The 19,769-nt window shown below is 47.9% G+C and overlaps 1 protein-coding gene across 1 annotated transcript; it reads left to right on the top strand.

Moving 5' to 3' along the window:
* The first annotated feature begins 5,895 nt into the window (after positions 1 to 5,895).
* INA (internexin neuronal intermediate filament protein alpha) lies at positions 5,896 to 18,113 on the top strand. The gene is made up of 3 exons (XM_077822987.1): positions 5,896 to 6,399; positions 14,179 to 14,303; positions 17,912 to 18,113. Exons 1-3 carry the CDS (start codon positions 5,896 to 5,898, stop codon positions 18,111 to 18,113), a joined length of 831 nt encoding a protein of 276 aa, XP_077679113.1.
* Positions 18,114 to 19,769: the final 1,656 nt, after the last annotated feature.

Here is a 19,769-nt window from a genome sequence, read left to right as displayed (position 1 = left end):
CATACTTCCTGTCCTTTGTCCCTTTCGGAGCTAGTTAACAACTTATCACTCAGAAACCCATGTGCAGCCTAAAGTATCCAGATACATGGCAGACACTGGAAAACTCAGCAAGGAAAATCAAGGGCACGGATCACACTAAACTGATAAGATCTGCATTTTAATTTAATTTTAAATGAAGATTCTTAAACATTTTGAAAACCTTATTTACTTTACATACAACAATAGTTTAGTTATATAATGTAGACTTATAGAAAGAGACCTTCTAAAAACGTTAAAATGTATGACTGGCACGCGAAACCTTAAATTAAAGTGAATAAATGAAGACTCGGCACACCACTTCTGAAAGGTTGCCGCCCCCTGAACTATTGTGACAGACCCAGACCAGTGGGGTACAGGAGTCTGGTCGAAGGCAAATATACTGGCCACGGGATGAATAGTTTTCTCTTCCCTGAGTGACCAGAGCAGGGGCTGCCCTAGAGCAATCAGGAACCTGCTAAAGCCAATTAAGATAGGCAAGCTAATTAAGACTCCTGCAGCCAATTAAGAACTTATTTGAATCAATTATGGCAGGCAGGCTCATCAAGACACCTGGTTAAAAAAGGACCTCCCATCAGTTAGTGAGGGGGTGCGCAAGGAGCAGGCGTGCTGCTGGAGGACTGAAGAATATAAGTGTGATCAGGCTTCAGGAGGAAGATCCTGCAGTGAGGATAAAGAAGGTGCTGGGGGAAGGCCATGGGGAAGTAGCCCAGGGAGTTGTAGCTGTCACGCAGCTGATACAGGGGACATTGTAGACAGCTGCTATCCACAGGGCCTGGGCTGGAACTTGGTGTAGAGGGTGGGCCCGGGTTCCCCCCAACTCCTGATCGGACACAGGAGGAGTTGACCTGGTCTGTGAGAAACACCAGAAGGGAAGGCCTAACATGGAAAGGGATCTGGCCTGTCCCCGACCCACTACATGGGACACAGAGACTGCAGGGGTTGTTCTCCATTTCCCCCATGCTGGCCAGTGATGAGGTTAGCTGAGTGAATGGCAGGTTTGAGCCTCTAGCAGAATCGGCCAAACTGAGGGCTGCCATGAACCTCTGAGGAGAACAAATCCGCCAAAAAGCGCAGGACCCACCAAGGCAGAGGAGGAACTTTGTCACACTGTGTATCTATTAACAGTGTGTTTGTATATATGTGTGTGTGTGTCATTTTGTATGTTCATTTGTGTTATACTTATCTTTGCTTCCAGTATCACTGATGCACTAAAGGTTTTGCTTGGCATAAACACAACCCCCAACCTTTCTTTTCCAAATGGTGTCACTTGCTTCTGTCTGTGCCACAGGAAAGCTGCTGGCAGCAGCTGAGCAGACGACACTTTCTGCCTTCATCACTCACCAGTTCTGCAACCAGGGGAGGCATTCCCCTCCCACGTGACTCTTTTGCACTGAAGACAGGTGGTGAAACGTGCGAAACTAGAGCCTTTGTTTAATGGAGTGTGCTGAAAATTGTATGAGACAAGCATGTCCCATTTGTGGTACACGTAGCTAAGAGGCAGCTTGCCTTTTCATCACAAAACCAGACACTGAGCAGAGCCAGAAGGATTGCAGCTAGCAAGACAAACGGTTTAACAGGTGGACCTTGTACAATGAGGATCACAAAGATTTAAGGTACTTCCTATTGTTTCTGCATTGTGAGGTCCAAAAGAGACAGAACCAATTCCATCCCTGGTGCAACTCAACAAATCTCTCCAGTGTATTTAGCAAGGTAATGGTTATACCATTGTTCTATGCGTATTGCACCTTTAAATGTCTAAGGATTCAGCTGTCTATAAGGGCAGGAAGCTGCTTTGTGTTCACTTTGGTACAGACTTGCACAGAGGAAAAGGGGAAGGACAGGTGTCCAAAAATATACTTTTGGATGCCACGGTAGGTGAGAACGCTGGGAGACGACTATGTCACTCACCATAGAGATCTCTGGCCCAATGGATTTGCAATCCACTCCCAGCTGGCACCTCCATTTCAGCTAATAACTGCTCTGTTCCACCCCAGAAACAGCTGCATTTCAGTGGTGGGTGGAGTGATCCATTTATATTGCATATCACTTCCCTCCCTCACGGGGGTGTTGTGAAGCTCAGCTAGTTACTGATTGCAAAATGCTGTGAGATCTTCAGACGGGCTATAGAGGAGCAAATAGTTTACTTGCAAAGAGATGTTATCAGCAAGCAATTCAAATCAGCAACAAGTCAGCCTGTGATGCGCAGAACAACCGTAACGGAAGGTAGCAGTTATTCAGCATAGGGGAAATCCAGGGAAAGTGCCCGGAGCCCAAGTAACTGGGTTGTGGGATCATCTATATCCATATGGGGCTGAGCAATGGAACCCTCAGCCCCAGCCCACAGCAGTTGGATGGGAAAGGTAGAAGTAGCAGCCACAAGCCACTATTACCCTCTGGACAGTTCACAGACCCACCCGCTATGCTTCCAGCCTGTCCCATCACACCTCCTTATCCCTCCTGTGTATAGTCCGCCGCTAAGCTGTTCTCCATGATCCAGCAAGGGGCACAGAGTCCCGGTGTCTGTATTCTCCCCAGACTGACTATTCCAGGCAGTAGAGATAGGCTCTTTCCCTGGAGTTTTGGGTCATCTGTGTCTATGGGGGGTCATCTGTGTCTATCAGAGTTTGGCCCACAATTGCGGAGGCTATAGCCAGTATTCACTACCTTCCTCTGAAGTTTCCAACAACACTTTGCTCATATAAGCGCTTTGGCACAGAAACCTTCTTACCGTTACATATATGTACTGTGCCTGGCGCAATGAATCCCCCGTCCTTGCTGCAATACAAATAAATAACAACTTATAACATTAGGCAGCTTTTATGTGGGGCTCTCAAAGATGATCTGAGCTTTTCAGACTTGGACTCTGAGCTTAGAAGAACCAATAGCTTGATTTCCATTATAAACTCTGATGCTATAATAAATTGCAATGCTTTCGATTGCTCTAGCCCCTTCCATTCCAAAGCACTTTAAAAATTGTGATCCTGCTCCTGCAATTATATCCATTGGTGTGGACCCCTGCTGCCACTGAAATCAATGGAGCTCAGTGTGTGAACCATACTGGTCAGACCAATGGTCCATCTAGCCCCGTATCCTGTCTGCCGACAATGGCTGGTGCCAGAGGCTTCAGAGGGAATGAACAGAACAGGCACTTATTGTGTGATTCATCCCCTGTCATCCAGTACCAGCTTCTGGCAATCAGAGGTTTAGGGACACCCCGAGCATGGGGTTGCGTCCTTGAACATCTTGGCTAATAGCCACGGATGGACCTATCCTCCATGAACTTACCTAATTCTTTCCTGAACTGAGTTATACTTCTGGCCTTCACAACATCCCTTGGCAATGAGTTCCACAGGTTGACTGTGCATTGTATGAAGAAGTATTTCCTTATGTTTGTTTTAAACCTGCTACCTATTAATTTCATTGGGTGACCCCTGGTTCTTGTGTTATATAAAGGAGTAAATAACATATCCTTATTCACTGTCTCCGCATCATTCATGATCTTATAGGGCTTGGCTACACTTGCGAGTTACAGCGCAATAAAGGAGGCCCAGGCGCACTAGCTCACTCCCTGTCCACACTGACAAGGCACGCAGAGCGCTCTGACTCCACGGCTACAGCGCTGCTGGTACTCCACCTCGGCAAGAGGAATAAAGTTTGCCGGAGCGCCGTGGTGCCAGTGTGAGCGAGGTGTTGCATTACTGCCCTCTGATCAGCCTCTGGAAACGTCCCATAATCCCCTTAAGTCAAGTGGCCACTCTTGTCATTGTTTTTGAATCACTGCAGGAATGTGGATATGCCCTTTGAAAGCTCTGTTTCTGACAGCCAGCTGCTTATCTGCCCCGAGACAAAGCAAGCCATTAGTGTGGAATGCTGTGTGTGAGAGAGAGAGGTGGGGGGAGGGTGGTCTGCTGCTGTCTGAACTTACAAGACAGCACGCTGATATGCTCTCAGCCCCCAAAACCCACTCTCTCTCCCCCCACATACACACAACACACTCCCTGTCACACTCCCCTCCCCCCCGCATTTGAAAAGCACGTTGCAGCCACTTGCATGCTGGGATAGCTTGCCCATAATGCATCGCTCCCAATGCCACTGCAAATGTGGCCATACCAGTTCGCTGTCAGCTGTCAGTGTGGACAGACTGCAGCGCTTTCCCTACTGTGCTCTCTGAAGGCTGGTTTAACTCAAAGCGCTCTACATCTGCAAGCGTAGCCAGGCCCATAAACCTCTCTCATATCCCCCCACTTGTGGTATCCATGCTGGATGATCTAATTACAGGGTTGGGACTTAAATCCATGCAATGCCAGTAAAATGCAGCCACTGCTGGGGTGGAAGGCTGTGACTGGCACACAGCACACTGCACAAAAGGGAGGGGAAGGGGGGAAAGGGGAAATTTTGGACAGGTACAACAATGCAAACCACTACCCTTATAAAAGTCTCAGGGGAAGCTGGAGGTCCTATCTCTTCTGCATAGACTTTAATTTGTAAGACTTCAACTGTGCATTTTAACACATTCCTTTTTCCAGACTGCAAAGAGAAGTAATACTTTTGAAATTGTTTCCTCAGCATATTCAGACATGTCACATACATATCAATATTTGTACATCTATCATCCAGATATACGTACAGCTATTTGTTGTTGTTGCTATCTACTAAGTAACTACATATCAGTTTGACACTATATATAATGGAAGAAAGAATTCCTTTCTGGGAGATCCACCGGTCAGAACACTTGTCTGCCACTCCTGCCTCAGTCAATCCAGTTTGTTACAGAAGAATCCTTGCAAGAATACTCTGTAGAAAACACAGATTTGCTCATTGGTAGCAGCTACAGGTTTTACATTGAATGGATTATTTCCACCCTTTAACTCCTCTAAGCAACATGGAGCCAAATTCATCACGGGGTTTAACTCCATTGACTTCAGTGGGGTTATACCAGGGCTAAATTCATCCCGGGCATGTGTGTGCAACTCTATGCAACGATTCTGGAAATTTTCCAGCTGTTGATCAGCATAAATGGATGATGGCAAAGGGGTGATTTTTAATGTGCTTCTGTTATACCTGTTTATAACTTGCTAATGCAGGATTACACAGAGTTCAGCGTCTGATAAAATCCAAACCAACTTAACTGTCTAGGCTAGCTACTCACCTGTTCTATCTGCTCAATTCATTATCTATTCGCACACCCACCTAACCTTCCCGTCTCCCCCAAACTCCGCATTTCCTACTCGCTGCTACAGTTGCATTTTTCCTCGGGTGATCTTGAAATCCACCGCCGAAGTCGCAGCAGCGGGACAAGGGGAATGCAAAGCTGCGGGGGAAGGCAGAAAACCAGCCCATGTGACGGCTGCAGCCGGAGGGTGGAGGGAAGGGGTCCTGGTCTCCCTGGGAAGCCCCCGAAAGTCTGTGCTCCGTCCGTCCGCCCAGCTCTCCAGCGCTGCGAGCGAAGCGGGTTGCGCCCCTCGCAGACGGCCCCAGCTCGGGCTGTCTCCCCGGGCGGGGAGCGGACATCAGCCCTGCGGCAAAACGAGAGCTCAGTCTCGGCCTCCCCAGCGCCCGGGAGACTGCAGCCTCCCCGCCCCGCCGCGGCGCACGGAGACCCGCCCGCGATGTAAGGCCGGGGCGCGCCCCGCCTCCCCCCGAGCCCGCCGCATGAGCTCGGATCCCCGCTACCGGGCCTCCTCCTACCGCAAGCTCTTCGGGGAGCCCCCGCGGCTGCCCGCCTCGCTCCCCGCCAGCGGCCGGGCGCCTCCCGCCGGGCCGAGGCGTGGGTGGACCTGGGCCCGGCGCCCGCCCGGGCCCGGGAGCACGGGCTGGGCCGCGGCGGCGGGGAGCAGGAGCGGCTGGCCCGGGGGGATGCAGCGCCTGCGGCCGCGCTGCGACAAGGAGGCGCGGGGCCGGGCCGAGGCGGAGCAGCGCGCCCGGGCGCAGCAGCGGGAGGCGGACGGGGCGGCGCGGGCCCGGCTGGGGCTGGAGCAGAAGGTGGAGGCGCTGCGGGAGGAGCTCGCCCTCCTGCGCCGGGCGCACGGGGAGGAGCGGGCCGAGCTGGCGGAGCCGGACCTGGCCCAGCCGGGCCTGAGCGCGGCGCTGCGGGAGATCCGCGCCCAGTACGAGTCGCTGGCGGCCAGGAACCTGCAGGCGGCCGAGGAGCGGTGCCGCGCCAAGTTCGCCACCCTCAACGAGCAGGCGGCGCGCAGCAGCCAGGCCGCCCGGGCCAGCCGCGAGGAGATCCACGGGTGCCGCCGCCAGCTGCAGGCCCGCAGGCCGGAGAGGGAGAGTCTGCGCGGCGCCAACGAGTCCCTGGAGCGGCAGATCCAGGCGATGGAGGAGAGGCACGGCGCCGAGGTGGGCGGGTTGCTGGTGAGGGAGCGCGGGGCACCTCCGCCCCGTGCAGCGCCGGGCACCTCCGGCCCGTGCAGCGCCCTTGTTCCCGGGGTGGCGTTGAGTATCTCTCCCCTGCGCACGGGTAGGTACCCCTGGCCACCACTAGCCAGCCCCAACTGGCCGTACCTCTCCCTTGCAAGTCCTGCACAATGGACTGACTCCGCTGGAATGGTCCGAGAAGTCCGGGTCTCAGGGATATCAGCAGGGGCTGGGGAAGTCTGGGGAGTTTTCTAGTTTGACTGGGAAGGCAGCGACAGCGGAGCATTATGTCAAACCAACCCGTGCATGAGCCGCTGGAAATCAGGGAAGGACCCCCCCTCTCCCCCCACGCACACACCTGGGAGAGCGGAGGGTTAAAGGATTTCATAGGGTCCCAGAAGATGAAGAACTGCGTGGGGTTGTTTGGGAGTTTGACCATTGGCTTTAGTGGAGCCTGGAAGTCACACACTGCGTTGGACTGAGAGTGGGGCGCCGGCGTGCAGAGAAAGCTAGTGGTGCAAATGCATAAACAGGTACGCACAGCCATAGCCATGATTTCCCTGTAGCCCCAGGATGTCTGTGCAAAGGGATCCGTCTTCAGGTCTTCTGCGTTCCCACCCTGAAGATCGGCGTGTGTCGCTGCCCGGGCTGCAGGTTTCACGTGGGTGGGTGTTGGAGCAATGGGTAGACAGGGCTGGGAAAACTTTGTCTCTATCCAAGGTCCTGAATTTGGCATTGACCTTCATCAGACTTCAGCGGATCGTTATAAAAAGCCTTTTAATTCATGTTTAATGAATTAAGAGAATTTCTTCCCAAACGAGCCTTTAAAGACAGTTTTGTTAATTTTAATGGAAGCTGAATTCTCGGATTGCCTTTTCTTTTTCTCGATGGGTAATTTCTAGAAACCATCTGAACTGTGTTTGGTCCATAACAGTTTGTTTTTTGCAGGAGTGGGTGGGTGAGATTCTGTGGCCTGCGTTGTGCAGGAGGTCGGATTAGATGATCATAATGGTCCCTTCTGACCTTAGTATCTATGACCTGCGTCCCAGCTGCCTTGACCTGTTTTCAAGGGCACTTGTAAGGTGTAAATTGCAGCAGTTAGAACCCTTCCCAGCTCTATTAGGAGAATCATTCCTTAAGGCCTGCCCCAAAGACCACTGAAGTCAATGGAAAGACTCCCTCTGATTTCAATGCGCTTTGGATTAGACCCTCAATCTCTTTTGTATGGTTTGGGAAAGATGCTCATTTAAATTCCTCTGACTCTCAGCCAAATACAGTACTAGAATTTTTCCCGGTTTTACTATGGGGAAGCCCTGGTGATGATAAAAGAAATTAAGGTTGCAACATCTTGTTAACCTAACTGGTCAGCCTTAGCTAAATTGTACAGCTTCTTTCTGAATGAATTACTGTGCATGATATTTAATGGATACTATTTCATATTTATATTGAAGTGCGGCCCCCACGCATTTTCAGGGCCATACTGTGCTAAGAGCTGTATAAACTCATGATACCTGCTCTAAACTGCTTGCAATCTAAGTAACTAGTTGGTGTTATTCTTCTTCCATTAATAATATGGAAATATTTTGATGTCCTGTGATAGTGCATACAGGTGGACTCAAAGGGATTCCATATTAGTAACCCTCTTAAATATTGTAGCCTTGATGCCATGTGAACAGAAATTGCAAGAACAACCAATATGTAGGAGGAAATGCTACAACCAGATTAAACTCTGGGATAGTTGAAATTGATCTAATTATGGAAAATCAACTTTTAAATGTATGATTCTTGTATTTTAGTTTAGTGGGGGTGGTAATTAGTGGCATCTCTTGCATCCTTTATAGGATAGAGATTAAATCAGTAGTGTCCTATAGAAATTTATATATTTTAATAGAAAATTAGATTCTTTCCATAGTTTGGGGTATTTTAAACCATCCTATCGATTTCTATAGCAGGGATACATTCTCTCTATGAAATTCTATAGGACTGCTTAAAAAGATATAGAAAGAGTCCCACTTTCTATTCAATTTTATTGGACTTTTCCATAAGAGAAGACCTACGGATAGATGCTCATAATGTTATCAGCTTCACACGTTCTATAGCAATATTTCTTGTTGCAGCCTTCCACATTAGTCTCCAGACTTTACTGCTTTTTGCTCTGAAATACCTTCCCCATACTAGCTGGCATGGGTCTTGGGCCAAATGTAGCCCACAGTTCTACAATAAGGTCCATTGGTGCCCTCATATTCAACATATAGGTGTGATCCATGAAGACTACAAATCCCAGCATGCAGTGCTCCATCTTCTGCTGTTTGGGTGAAATTTAGTTTTTAAGCATTTCCTCTTCTTACAGTCCATGGGGACTAAAATTAGAGAGAGACCTGAATAAGGGGCCCATTTAAGCAAAATGTAACTGATCCACTTAAGTGGATGATATATTCATTAATTGCTGTTTGACCCCAAGAGGTGCTGAGCACCCAGCCCTCACATTGATTTTTAGTGGGCATCACAGGTGCGCCCTGTAACCCAGGCCCTTAGGTAATACAAGAAAACCTTTTTACATTGTCAGAGCAAGTGGTATGAAAAGCAGCCTCATCTCACCTGTGCAGTGTTAAATCCAAATCTGGGGCAAATAGGCCAGGACATACATTTCCTTGCAGCACCATCCAGGATTTCCACACGATTGATGCCCCCCTGCTAGTGTCTGAATGGTGACTGTTGCAACCCAGGCTTGACACAAGCTGCTCCCTGCTAACACAGGATCACAGAGAAGGGAATGACGAAGAGGCTGGAATTTATACATGGGTTCAGAAACAATGTATGTTAGCAGGTGCTAACATGGGTGCTAAAGAGGGGCGTGTAGGTAGGGCAGAAAGGCAGAGCTCTGTATCTGAAATACTCGTCAGTCAATATGCCTGATATTTATTATACAGCTTACCCAACCCTGTCCCAGAGCAATAGGGGAGAGGAATATAGCCAAGTTGTACATAGGAGTGGTTTTGTACCGAGGGGTGCTCAAATGAGGTGACAGAGAATTAGAGGAAATGAAAAGAGCAGTGTTTTATCTGAGAGTGGCGTTATTATCCAACAAAACCATTGTTAATTTAGGGGGTCAATAGCCCAGCATCGCTGTACCAATGAGGATATTATTTATAATTACTTGTGTTGTGACTCCATCTGGGAGCCCCTCTCACAGACCAAGTCCCTGCTGTGGTAGGTGCTGTACAAACACTGAACAAAAAGATGTTATAAATCAGGGCTATTATAATGGGAGTTTATATTACACAGGGCACTAATTTTCTCCCAGAATGCCCTCTGCATCTCAGTGTGTGCCCTGATGATCTCCCCATTCTTTCTTCATTTGTAACTCCCGTTCTGCATCCTTGAGTTTCTGCCCCAGGGTCACTGTCCTTGTGACTTAATCAGAATCCATCAATGATGTTTGTTAAAGGGGGTCACAGGCGCAAAGCAAGGCATTGCTTCCAAATTCGAGGCAGAGGGGGCAGATGTATGAGAACTCAGGGACTAGACTGATGGAGGCAGTGTAAACAGACATTGCATCTCTAGAGTAACTCTACTGAAGTCAACAGATTTACCCGAGGTTGACATGGGTGCAGCCGAAACCAGGATTTGGCATGCCAGCAACTTGTTGAGCTCCATGCATTTTGCTGCTGGCAGCCATCTTTGCATTCTGTATTTAGTAGGTTACACAAGACCAAAAGTAGGACAAGGAGGAGGGAGTGGCGGAATGAAATACCAACAAGTCTCGTCCACTGTAGGCACAGAACTGCACCTAGTCATTAAGGGCTGACTTGGGAAGAAACAGAGAGGGAGAGAATTTTCTTCGCTGGCCAATGCAGAACAGCCGGCTTCCCACACAGGTCTAAGTTATACAACTTTCATGTGCATTCTAACTACATATACATCCAAAAAACTAAAAGCCTGAATCAGATGGTGCCTATGGGCACATCTGACCCAACAAAGACATTCCCAGATAATTATTTGGGTTGGGAGGAACTTCTTGTGGGCCATCTATTGCCGAGTCTTCATGGTATCAGCTTTGATTTTACAATGGTGAAACAATCTCTGCTTGATTGCCTAGCCTTTCTCAGACAACAGCAATTCCACAGCCTCTCTAAGCCGTTTACTCCATTGTTATATAATTTCCCCCTAATATTCAACCTATATTTTCCCTGCTGCCTGCTCCACTTTGTTTTGTCACTGACTAGTGAGATCATTGTCCTCTTTGCAAACAACCCCGGCTGTATTTATGGGGAAAAGCAACCATGTGAAAATCCCTTAATTTTATGACAGCAAAAAAAAACCCCTGTCACTCTGACCCATTGCACAGCGGGCAGCTTAATTTATTAGGAAAATCTGCTGCATGCCTTAAATTACCTATGGGCTGCTCCTGGTCAAGTCAAGGAGCGTTTGCCATTCACCTCACTGGGAGCAGAAGAGAACGTTAAGATTTGTGACAAATTTCCTCAATGATTCTGATGGGGCTTCGTCTTGCAGAACTTGCACGTGTTTGTATGTGCATCCTTGAACACCAGTGTTAAACAGGTGATCAGTGCCTTACAGGTGTTTTAGCCATATTTTCAAATGACACAAATAAAGCAAGGCTGCTGTTAGCACAGTTATACCTTAATGGCCTAGACCAGAGGTGGGCAAACTGCGGTCTGTGGGCCACATACGGCCCGTGGGACCATCCTGCCCGGCCCTTGAGTTCCCAGCTGGGGAGGCTCACCCCCGGCCCCTCCCCCACTGCCCCCCTCTCCCCCGTAGCCACGCTGCCACATGGGCAGCACCCTGGGCAGTGGGGCTGTGCGCTCCTGCAGGGCAGCATGGCAGCGTGTCTGGCTCCAGCCAGGCAGCGTGGCTGCCAGACATGCTGCTCTGAGCGGCATGGTAAGGGGGCCGGGGGGTTGGATAATGGGCAGGGGTCCTGGGGGCCAGTCAGGGGACAGGGAGCAAGGGGCAGTTGGATGGGGTGGAGATTCTGGGGGAGTGGTAAGGGGAAGCGGAATGGGGGGGTGTTGGATAAGCGTGGGAGTCCTGGGGGCCTGTCGGGGGCAGGGCAGTCAGGGAGCAGGGGGGGTTGGATGGGGGTGGGGTCCCAGGAGGGAGCGGTCAGGGGACAAGGATTAGGGGGGGTTGGATGGGTCAGGGGTTCTGAGGGGGGCAGGAAGTGGGAGGGGGTGGGGGCTAGGCAGTTTGGGGAGGCACAGCCTTCCCTACTAGACCTTCCATACTGTTTTGCAACCCCAATGTGGCCATTGGGCCAAAAAGTTTGCCCACCCCTGTCCTAGACCCTGACATATGCCTGACACACCTAACCCTTGTGAAAAGTGAATTAATTGAATGTTGATAAATGCAAAGTAATGCACATCGGAAAGCATAATCCCAACTATATATGTACAATGATGAGGTCTAAATTAGCTGTTACCATTCAAGAAAGAGATCTTGGAGTCCTTGTGGATAGTTCTCTGAAAACATCCACTCAAAGTGCAGCCGCAGTCAAAAAAGTGAACCGAATGCTGGGAATAATTAAGAAAGGGATAATAGGACAGAATATATCATGTTGCCTCTATATAAATCCATGGTACGCCCACACCTTGAATACTGTGTGCAGATGTAGTCGCCCCATTTCAAGAAAGATATATTGGAATTGGAAAAGGTTCAGAAAAGGGCAACAAAAATGATTAGGGGTATGGAAGGGCTTCCGTATGAGGAGAGATTAGTAAGACTGGGACTTTTCAGCTTGGAAAAGAGACGGTTAAGGGGAGATATGATTGAGGTTTATAAAATCATGACTGGTGTAGAGAAAGTAGATAAGGAAGTGTTGTTTGCTACTACTTATAACACAAGAACTAGTGGTTACCAAATGAAATTAAAAGGCAGCAGATTTAAAACAAATAAAAGGAAGTATTTCTTCACACAATGCACAGTCAACCTGTGGAACTCCTTGCCTGAGGATGTCGTGAAGGCCAAGACCATAACAGGGTTCCAAAAAGAACTAGATAAATTCATGGAGGATAGGTCCATCAATGGCTATTAGCCAGGATGGACAGGAATGGTGTCCCTAGCCTCTGTTTGCCAGAAGCTGGGAATGAGCAACAGGGGATGGATCACTTGATGATAACCTGTTCTGTTCATTCCCTCTGGGGCACCTGGCAGTGGCCACTGCTGGAAGACAGGATACTGGGTTAGATGGATCCTTGGTCTGACCTTATATGGCCGTTCTTATAGCATGGAGCCAGGTCCTCAGCTGGGGTAAAGCAGCATAGCTCCATTGATGTAATGAAATTATATTGACCTGCACTGTCTGAGGATGTGGCTTTGTGTGTGGGAATTATGCATTTTAGAGTGGGTGGGTCAAAATCAGAGATAGCGTGAGTGAGTGCAAGTCCATTGAATTCAACATGAGTCTTTTAGGAACTCAGTAGAGTGGCAGCAGCTTACGCGGTCTGAATTTGGCCCTGTGTCTTCAGTATAGCTGTGCATGCACCAGGTCTGTAGTATTTTGTTTTAATATGAACTGGGATTGTTCAAGAAAATTGGAAATTTGCAGCTTCAGGCACCATCCCTTTAAGTTACTTTACAAATATTTACAATATTTTAAAAGACAAATAGGCTTTGCGACTTGACAGCTTAGCACTTTCCAGCATGCACTTTCCACTTTACGTCTACACTTTCAGCATTAATTTGTGAAGCAGGGAAAAAAATAAAGATGAGGTCACCTGGGCCTGGAAGGTGTAGATGGCATTAAGGAGAGGTGGAGTATGTCTGTGTAGGAGCTGTCTCTTCCATTACCACCATCTTCTCTTGCCACTCCTTGAGGAACTGCTGTGTCTTCAGCTAAGCTCTGAGGAGCCTTTTGATGCTTCCCATTGATGACCTCCTGTCCCAGCCACCGTTCTTCCAGGAGAGAGCTGCACTAAACAACTTTGGAACCTGGAGATGTTGCTCATCCGCTAACCTCAGCTGGTGATCAATGTGGGTTCCTCCCTCTCAAGGTGTTGGGAGTCCTGCCTATGGAACGCTCCTAGCTAGTTCGGGGAATCTACCATGCCACCATTTTGCTGCTGCTGTAGGACACTGGTTCGTACTACAGCGTGGAACAAATTTGTAGCTGTGATTGAGTGGTTAACATTTGTGCGTGCAAAAAAAGTGGTGTCTCCTCATGGTCATGCCTAAAAGCTCAGCTAAACCCTTAGCCACAAGAGAGGGAGGGCATCTCTCACACAATCCTAAACTTTCCTTTAGGGGCTGGGCTCCCACTGTACATAATCCTTGCCTTGCATTGGAACAATTAAGACCAACCCGATTCCACAACCCCTTGCTTTGCTTAATCAATCTCTAAGGGCCAAATCCGAGGAGGTGCTGAGCACCCATCTCCCACCACTGGCAGATGGTGCTCAGCAGCTTTCAGAAGTGGGTTCTCAGTGAGTTATTTCTCTCAACTCTGGGCTCCTCTGTGTCTAATTGGACACATTTGTCTAATTGTCCCATTAACAAACATCCAAGAAATTAAATAAAGCAATTGGAAAAAATGAAAGAGGCAGGTCGAACAGCAGCTGTGGCCTTGTTTTCCTGCCGCAGTTATCTTAATTGGAATTTCCCCTTGCTGCGCTCTTGTCCAGGAATCTGCTGGGATGGATGAGTTGGCAATTGTATTTTCCCCTTTCTCTATAATGAAATGAACATAAAGCATTCAGCTAAGGACTTTGCTTTTGAAACACGGCTCCTTATCTCCCTGGGCTTGCTTGATTGCAGGACAGCATCAGTCAGCTGGAGAATGACTTGGGGAACACCAAGAGTGAAATAGCTCGTCATCTGAGGGAGTATCAAGACTTGCTCAACGTTAAAATGGCTCTGGATATAGAGATTGCTGCATACAGGTAACACCTCACCCTATTTATTTGACCTGCCCTCTTCCATACCACCTTACCTGGCACAAAACCATAAATCTAAAAAAGCACTTGGTTTTGTTTTCATTGTTGAGGGTAAATGGAGGGCACATGCAGTGGATATGGGGGTACTCATCGCACACTGGGTACAGCCAGCCGATGCCAACGTACCTCAGTCCTGACCTGTGTTACTCCCTGATAGGCCAGTCTGGGCTCCCTGCCATAGGCCTGCCAATACCCCTCAATCCAGGCCCAAAGTCCCCTCCTGCTCTTCTAGTCCCCCACCCCCACAGCCAGTGTTGTTGTTCACATTAAAGCAACGCAAGCCTGTGTTTCATATCTACATTGTTTTGACTGAAAAAGATTCCAGATCTGAACAACAGTAACACCAGAGGCTGCTGTTCCCAGCAGCTCGCTCTGTGTCCCTGCAGTCTGGGATCCCCCCTTCTGATATGGAGGGTCACCCCATTTGACATCTGCAACCCCCACCCACTATCCTTTCCAAACACCAGTTACTCCATGCATATACCCCCCCCTCAGCTCCGCCAATGCGCTTCACCCCTTAGCCCCTCAAATTAGTCTGTCTGTGGTGTTTAGTCTTGTCCCAGGCTTGGAGATGAGCCCAGAGATCGATTGACCAAACTCCTGCACGTGACATAGATGGTTGGACTAGATGATGGGGGTTGGACTAGACGACCTCCTGAGGTCCCTTCCAACCCTGATATTCCATGGCATAGGAATAGCCCCACCCCCCACCCCCCTTGTAACGTCTCCTGGGAGGCTGAGTCCCCATTTTTCTCCTCTTGGGATGAGCTTTCTCATCTCCGTGATCTTCAGTCTGTCAGGAGGACTCTCCTTCCCCCAGAATCTCTCCCCTCTTCCCCTGCTGTACTGAGAGTCTTTGAAGTCAAGGTTTGAGCCCCTTGCATTAACCTTCTAGCCCTGGAGTGGTCTTGATCATTAGCACAGTGACAAAGGGGATGTTCAAGTCCACCCCTGGGTCCCAGTCTCAGCCCCGCTGGTGCTGTATCCCTTGCATGTTCCAGCCCTATCCACTATGGGGGTTTGCTTCCCTGGGCAAGCAAGGTCATTTTTTGGCTCCTCTCCCTCGACAAATGGTATTTCCAAGTTTTTCTGAAACTGCAGCTACATCCTGCCTTCGCGTCCAGCCCAAGTCAGGAGTGACTGAAAGCTGTGCCTGGTTGACAACCATTTGGTAGCCTATTTGAAAAGGTGCTCAGCTGCCATGGTGATGGGCCTGGTATAAGAACCTACCTTAAACAGACTACACCACACACCACTGCTGATGCTGGTCCATTACTGCGTGTCACAGAATTCCAATCCTGACCTGCAGAAACCTTTATTATCCACACTCGGCCTCTCGATTCAGCCATGTCAGTGCTTCTCAGGTCCAGTACTGGTACCAAACACAGCTCTCTTGACATACCTCAGTCGTGACCTGGCCTAGTCCCTCACCCCCCACAACTGTGCCAATGGCTGTTAATCTTGGCCTTCAACAGTCCTTGCTATCCCAGATCTTGGGCCTTTCTTGAGTAGAGTGTAGCCTTCGTACCAGATTGTTGAGTGGCTTTGTGATGTACATGTCTGGCGCCATGGCCAGATTCACACTCCTGTGTGAGCGAGGGCAGTACCTTCATTCAAGTGCAGCAACTCCGTGCCAGCCCCCCACACTAAGCACAGCTGATATTGAAATTCTAATTCTTTCCCCCTCCACAAAGTTCTCCCTATTCCCCTATAAATTGGTGTGGTGGGGAGGCGGAGAGGAGAAGCAGTCTCAACTGCCCCTATGCAGTTGGCTCTAGACTGCCATGCTGCTGGAACGATTGCCCTGTTGATCATGCAGCTGGGCCTGAAAGAGGTTCTGTGTCTGATTTAAAACTGGGCAAACCTGGGAAGGTTCAAGAGGTTTGAACACTCGTGAAATGCAGGTGCTTAACCAAAAGATGGCTGAGAGGAGATATGATTGCTCTCTATACATATATCAGAGGGATAAATACCACGGAGGGAGAAGAGTTATTTAAACTCAGTACCAATGTGGACACAAGAACAAATGGATATAAACTGGCCATCGGGAAGTTTAGACTTGAAATTAGATGAAGGTTTTAACCATCAGAGGAGTGAAGTTCTGGAACAGCCTTCCAAGGGGAGCAGTGTGGGCAAAAGACATATCTGGCTTTAAGACTAAGCTTGATAAGTTTACGGAAAGGATGATATGATTGGATAGCCTAATTTTGGCAATTAATTGATCTTCGACTATTAGCGGTAGATATGCCCAATGGCCTGTGATGGGATGTTAGATGGGGTGGGATCTGAGTTACTACAGAGAATTCTTTCCTGGGTGTCTGGCTGGTGAATCTTGCCTACATGCTCAGGGTTCAGCTGATCACCATATTTGGGGTCGGGAAGGAATTTTCCTCCAGGGCAGATTGGCAGAGGCCCTGGGGTTTTTCTGCCTTCCTCTGCTGCGTGGGGCACCGGTCACTTGCTGGAGGATTCTCTGCACTTTGAAGTCTTTAAACCATGATTTGAGGACTTCAGTAGCTCAGACATAGGCTAGGGGTTTGTTACAGGAGTGGGTGGGTGAGATTCTGTGGCCTGCGTTGTGCAGGAGGTCAGACTAGACTATCATAATGACCTTATAGTCTATGATTCTATGTGTATGTTTTTCCCACGGACATCAGAAAGAGATCTCTTGAGACAGCGAAACTGGGTGGGATTCAACGTGTTGCTTCTAATGGCTAAAGCCCTCCACTGTGGGTCCTGACTCTCACAGAGACTCCCTATAAATGACCCTGCAAGTCAAGATCAGTCAGAACACTTGAACAATCCCCCCCACATTTGAACATGGAGGTGCTGGAAGGGAGTGTTTCTCAGCAGGGAGCCTTTGGCTCTGGAAACTTGCTTCCCCTGCAAAGCTGCTTCTTGTCCTTCTAGCATGCCTCCTCTGGCCTATATTGAGCTGGTGAGAGTGGTGGGTAAATTTCATTTGTGGACTAGGGTGTTCATTTGATTATTATTATTTTTTTATATTATGTTCAAACGTAACAGAACTGTGCCCAGAAATCACAGATTGAGGCATATTTTATATATTGGTCACATGAGAACCTGCTTTCTACTCTTTCCTGCCTTGTTCTGGTCCTGGTTAGAGCCCACAAAGACACAGAAAAAATAACAAAGGGGAAAAAAAAATTAACTGAGCTGTTTTAAACCTCAAAAAGGTTTGGGTTGAGTTTCAGGTGTAGATGTGGAGTGCTTCTTATTTTCATCCAGATATTGCCTGAATCAGAATTCTGGGTCAGACACTCTCAGACTTTGCCGGTGTTTAAAATCTGAACCTGCCCTAGATCACATTTTGCAAATATCCACGCCACCCCCCCTCCTCCATCTTTATAATGAGCCAATAAAAATAAGAGAGATCCAAGCACATCCAAATATATGGAATGTTCCAAAACTGGGTCCAAACTTTGCAGCTGGAGCCCATCTCAGTTTATATCCAAACTGGTTTGTCCATCTTTAACCTGAGCCACAGAGGTGGTAACCTTCTCCAACTAACCTCTCCTTCTGTGGTGTGTTTGCAGGAAGCTGCTGGAAGGTGAAGAGACACGTTTTACCACTGGAAGCATCAGCATTTCGGCTCTGAATCCGCATTCTAACCCCAGTTATTCTTTCCAGCCCAGAGTCTTCAATTTACCTGTGGCCACTGTCTCAAAAATATATCCTACTCCGTTTTTTAAGAAAGAAGAGAAAGAGGAGGCTTCTAAAGTGTCCTCTAAAGTATAATCTAGTCAGATGGGGGAGACCTTTGCTGAAATGATTGAGGAGACTGAAATGTCTACTAAGAAAACTGAGCAATCAAACCAGAAGGAAGGAAACATTACAAACCAAAAAATGTAACCTTTTATACGAATAGAAACAGCATTTAAGGGGGAACAATATACACTAGACCTTTCAAGTGTCTACACCTGAATTAATGCACTTGTCACCCAGTATAAATGTCCCAGCGCTTCAGCATCATTAGAAACAGTACATCCCACACCATAGCCAGGACCAATTAAATGACAGAGGGATCTCAAAGCTTAGGCTGAAATTGGAGAGGATGGCAAACTGGGTAACTACATCTTCTGGGGTCATCACGATTAGCTAAACCAAATCACACAATAAGGAACTCCTCACTCCAAAGACGACACAATCTACCCACATTTGTGGCTGCTCCTGATGTATGTTTTACACATGTTAAGGCTATTTCCAGTTACAAACTATACTAGGAGAAGGCTGAATTTGGTCTATTCTTCCCCTTTAAAGCAGTTTCAGGTTTGGATAGACAGTCTCTGTAGCACCCTGCTCTGCAGTTAGCTCGATGCATGTTGGTCATTTCTGTGATTGCATAGTGACTTCTTGTGTCCATATCATCTCATTCCATCTGGTAGCCAACTGGTTAAGAAAAAGACATTGATTCGAATTGACGGTGCCAACTAGTCACAATTAAAAAATTGTTTTTATATAGATATAGTTTCTTAATTATGGGCCTTGATCTATTTTAAAAATCAGCAGAATACAAAACAAACAAAAAACAAACCCCCAACAGCCCCAAATTCTTGACCTGTAGCCTGTCACTTTAACTCTAGAAGCACAGAACATACTGAGCTATGAGACAGCCTGACTTCTGCACGAGCATTAAACTCTAAGGTGCATACATTTCTGCCAATCGACTGTTTCTCTGTTTTGGTGGCATTTGTCTGTCCATATTCTCATGAGACGAGGTTTATCAATAGCACATGTAAGTTAGGAGAGTTTCCTTTGTGTATTTAAAATGTGTACACACGACTGCACAATCAAATCACAAGTGGATCTCAATGGCTCTTCCAGTGCATTTCTGATGACATGTTGGAAGATGCATACTTTTTGTCCTCAGTATTCAGACTCAGAAGCAACACAGCCGCACAAACACTCCACTTCTGCTTGATAAATAGACAACAACTGGTGCTGTGAGGTAATATGATTAAAATAATTCCAGCTTCCACCACACCTTTTCAGACGAACAGTCATGGAGTCACAGGTGACCATAACAGAGAGATTCTAGTCACTGGAAGGATGGATTCACACCCAACGTTTTTCCAAAGGAAGGGATTCTGGCAGGGTAGCATTTCACCTTCCATTTCAATCTGCCAAACTTTGTTAGTGTGTGTGTCTCCAGTCTACCTGTTCCAATGTGTGCCAAGTTCAATATAGGATTTACTATTGTAGGTTTTTCCAATGCCTTAAAATCGCCAGCGATCGCTTTTGCAAGAGCTGAAGACCGTGTGTTTGTTGTGTGTTTGCCAAAGCACTGTGCCATGATGAGGTTATGATCACACAAGACCTTGGTGTCAGTGTTGCCAGGATAAGCTCCTGGAAATAGAACACTGTTTGCTCACACTTTTCCTCTTCTACTGTAAG

The sequence above is a fragment of the Eretmochelys imbricata genome, chromosome 7 (assembly GCF_965152235.1).
Source record: "Eretmochelys imbricata isolate rEreImb1 chromosome 7, rEreImb1.hap1, whole genome shotgun sequence".
Taxonomy (NCBI): domain Eukaryota; kingdom Metazoa; phylum Chordata; order Testudines; family Cheloniidae; genus Eretmochelys; species Eretmochelys imbricata.
This window is presented reverse-complemented; position numbering and strand designations above follow the sequence as displayed.

Coding starts and splice junctions, on each gene's coding strand:
- INA (XM_077822987.1), top strand. CDS start 5,896: ATGCAGCGCCTGCGGCCGCGCTGCGACAAGGAGGCGCGGGGCCGGGCC. Junction 6,400..14,178: donor CCGAGGTGGGCGGGTTGCTG/GTGAGGGAGCGC, acceptor GCTTGATTGCAG/GACAGCATCAGTCAGCTGGA. Junction 14,304..17,911: donor ATAGAGATTGCTGCATACAG/GTAACACCTCAC, acceptor GTGTGTTTGCAG/GAAGCTGCTGGAAGGTGAAG.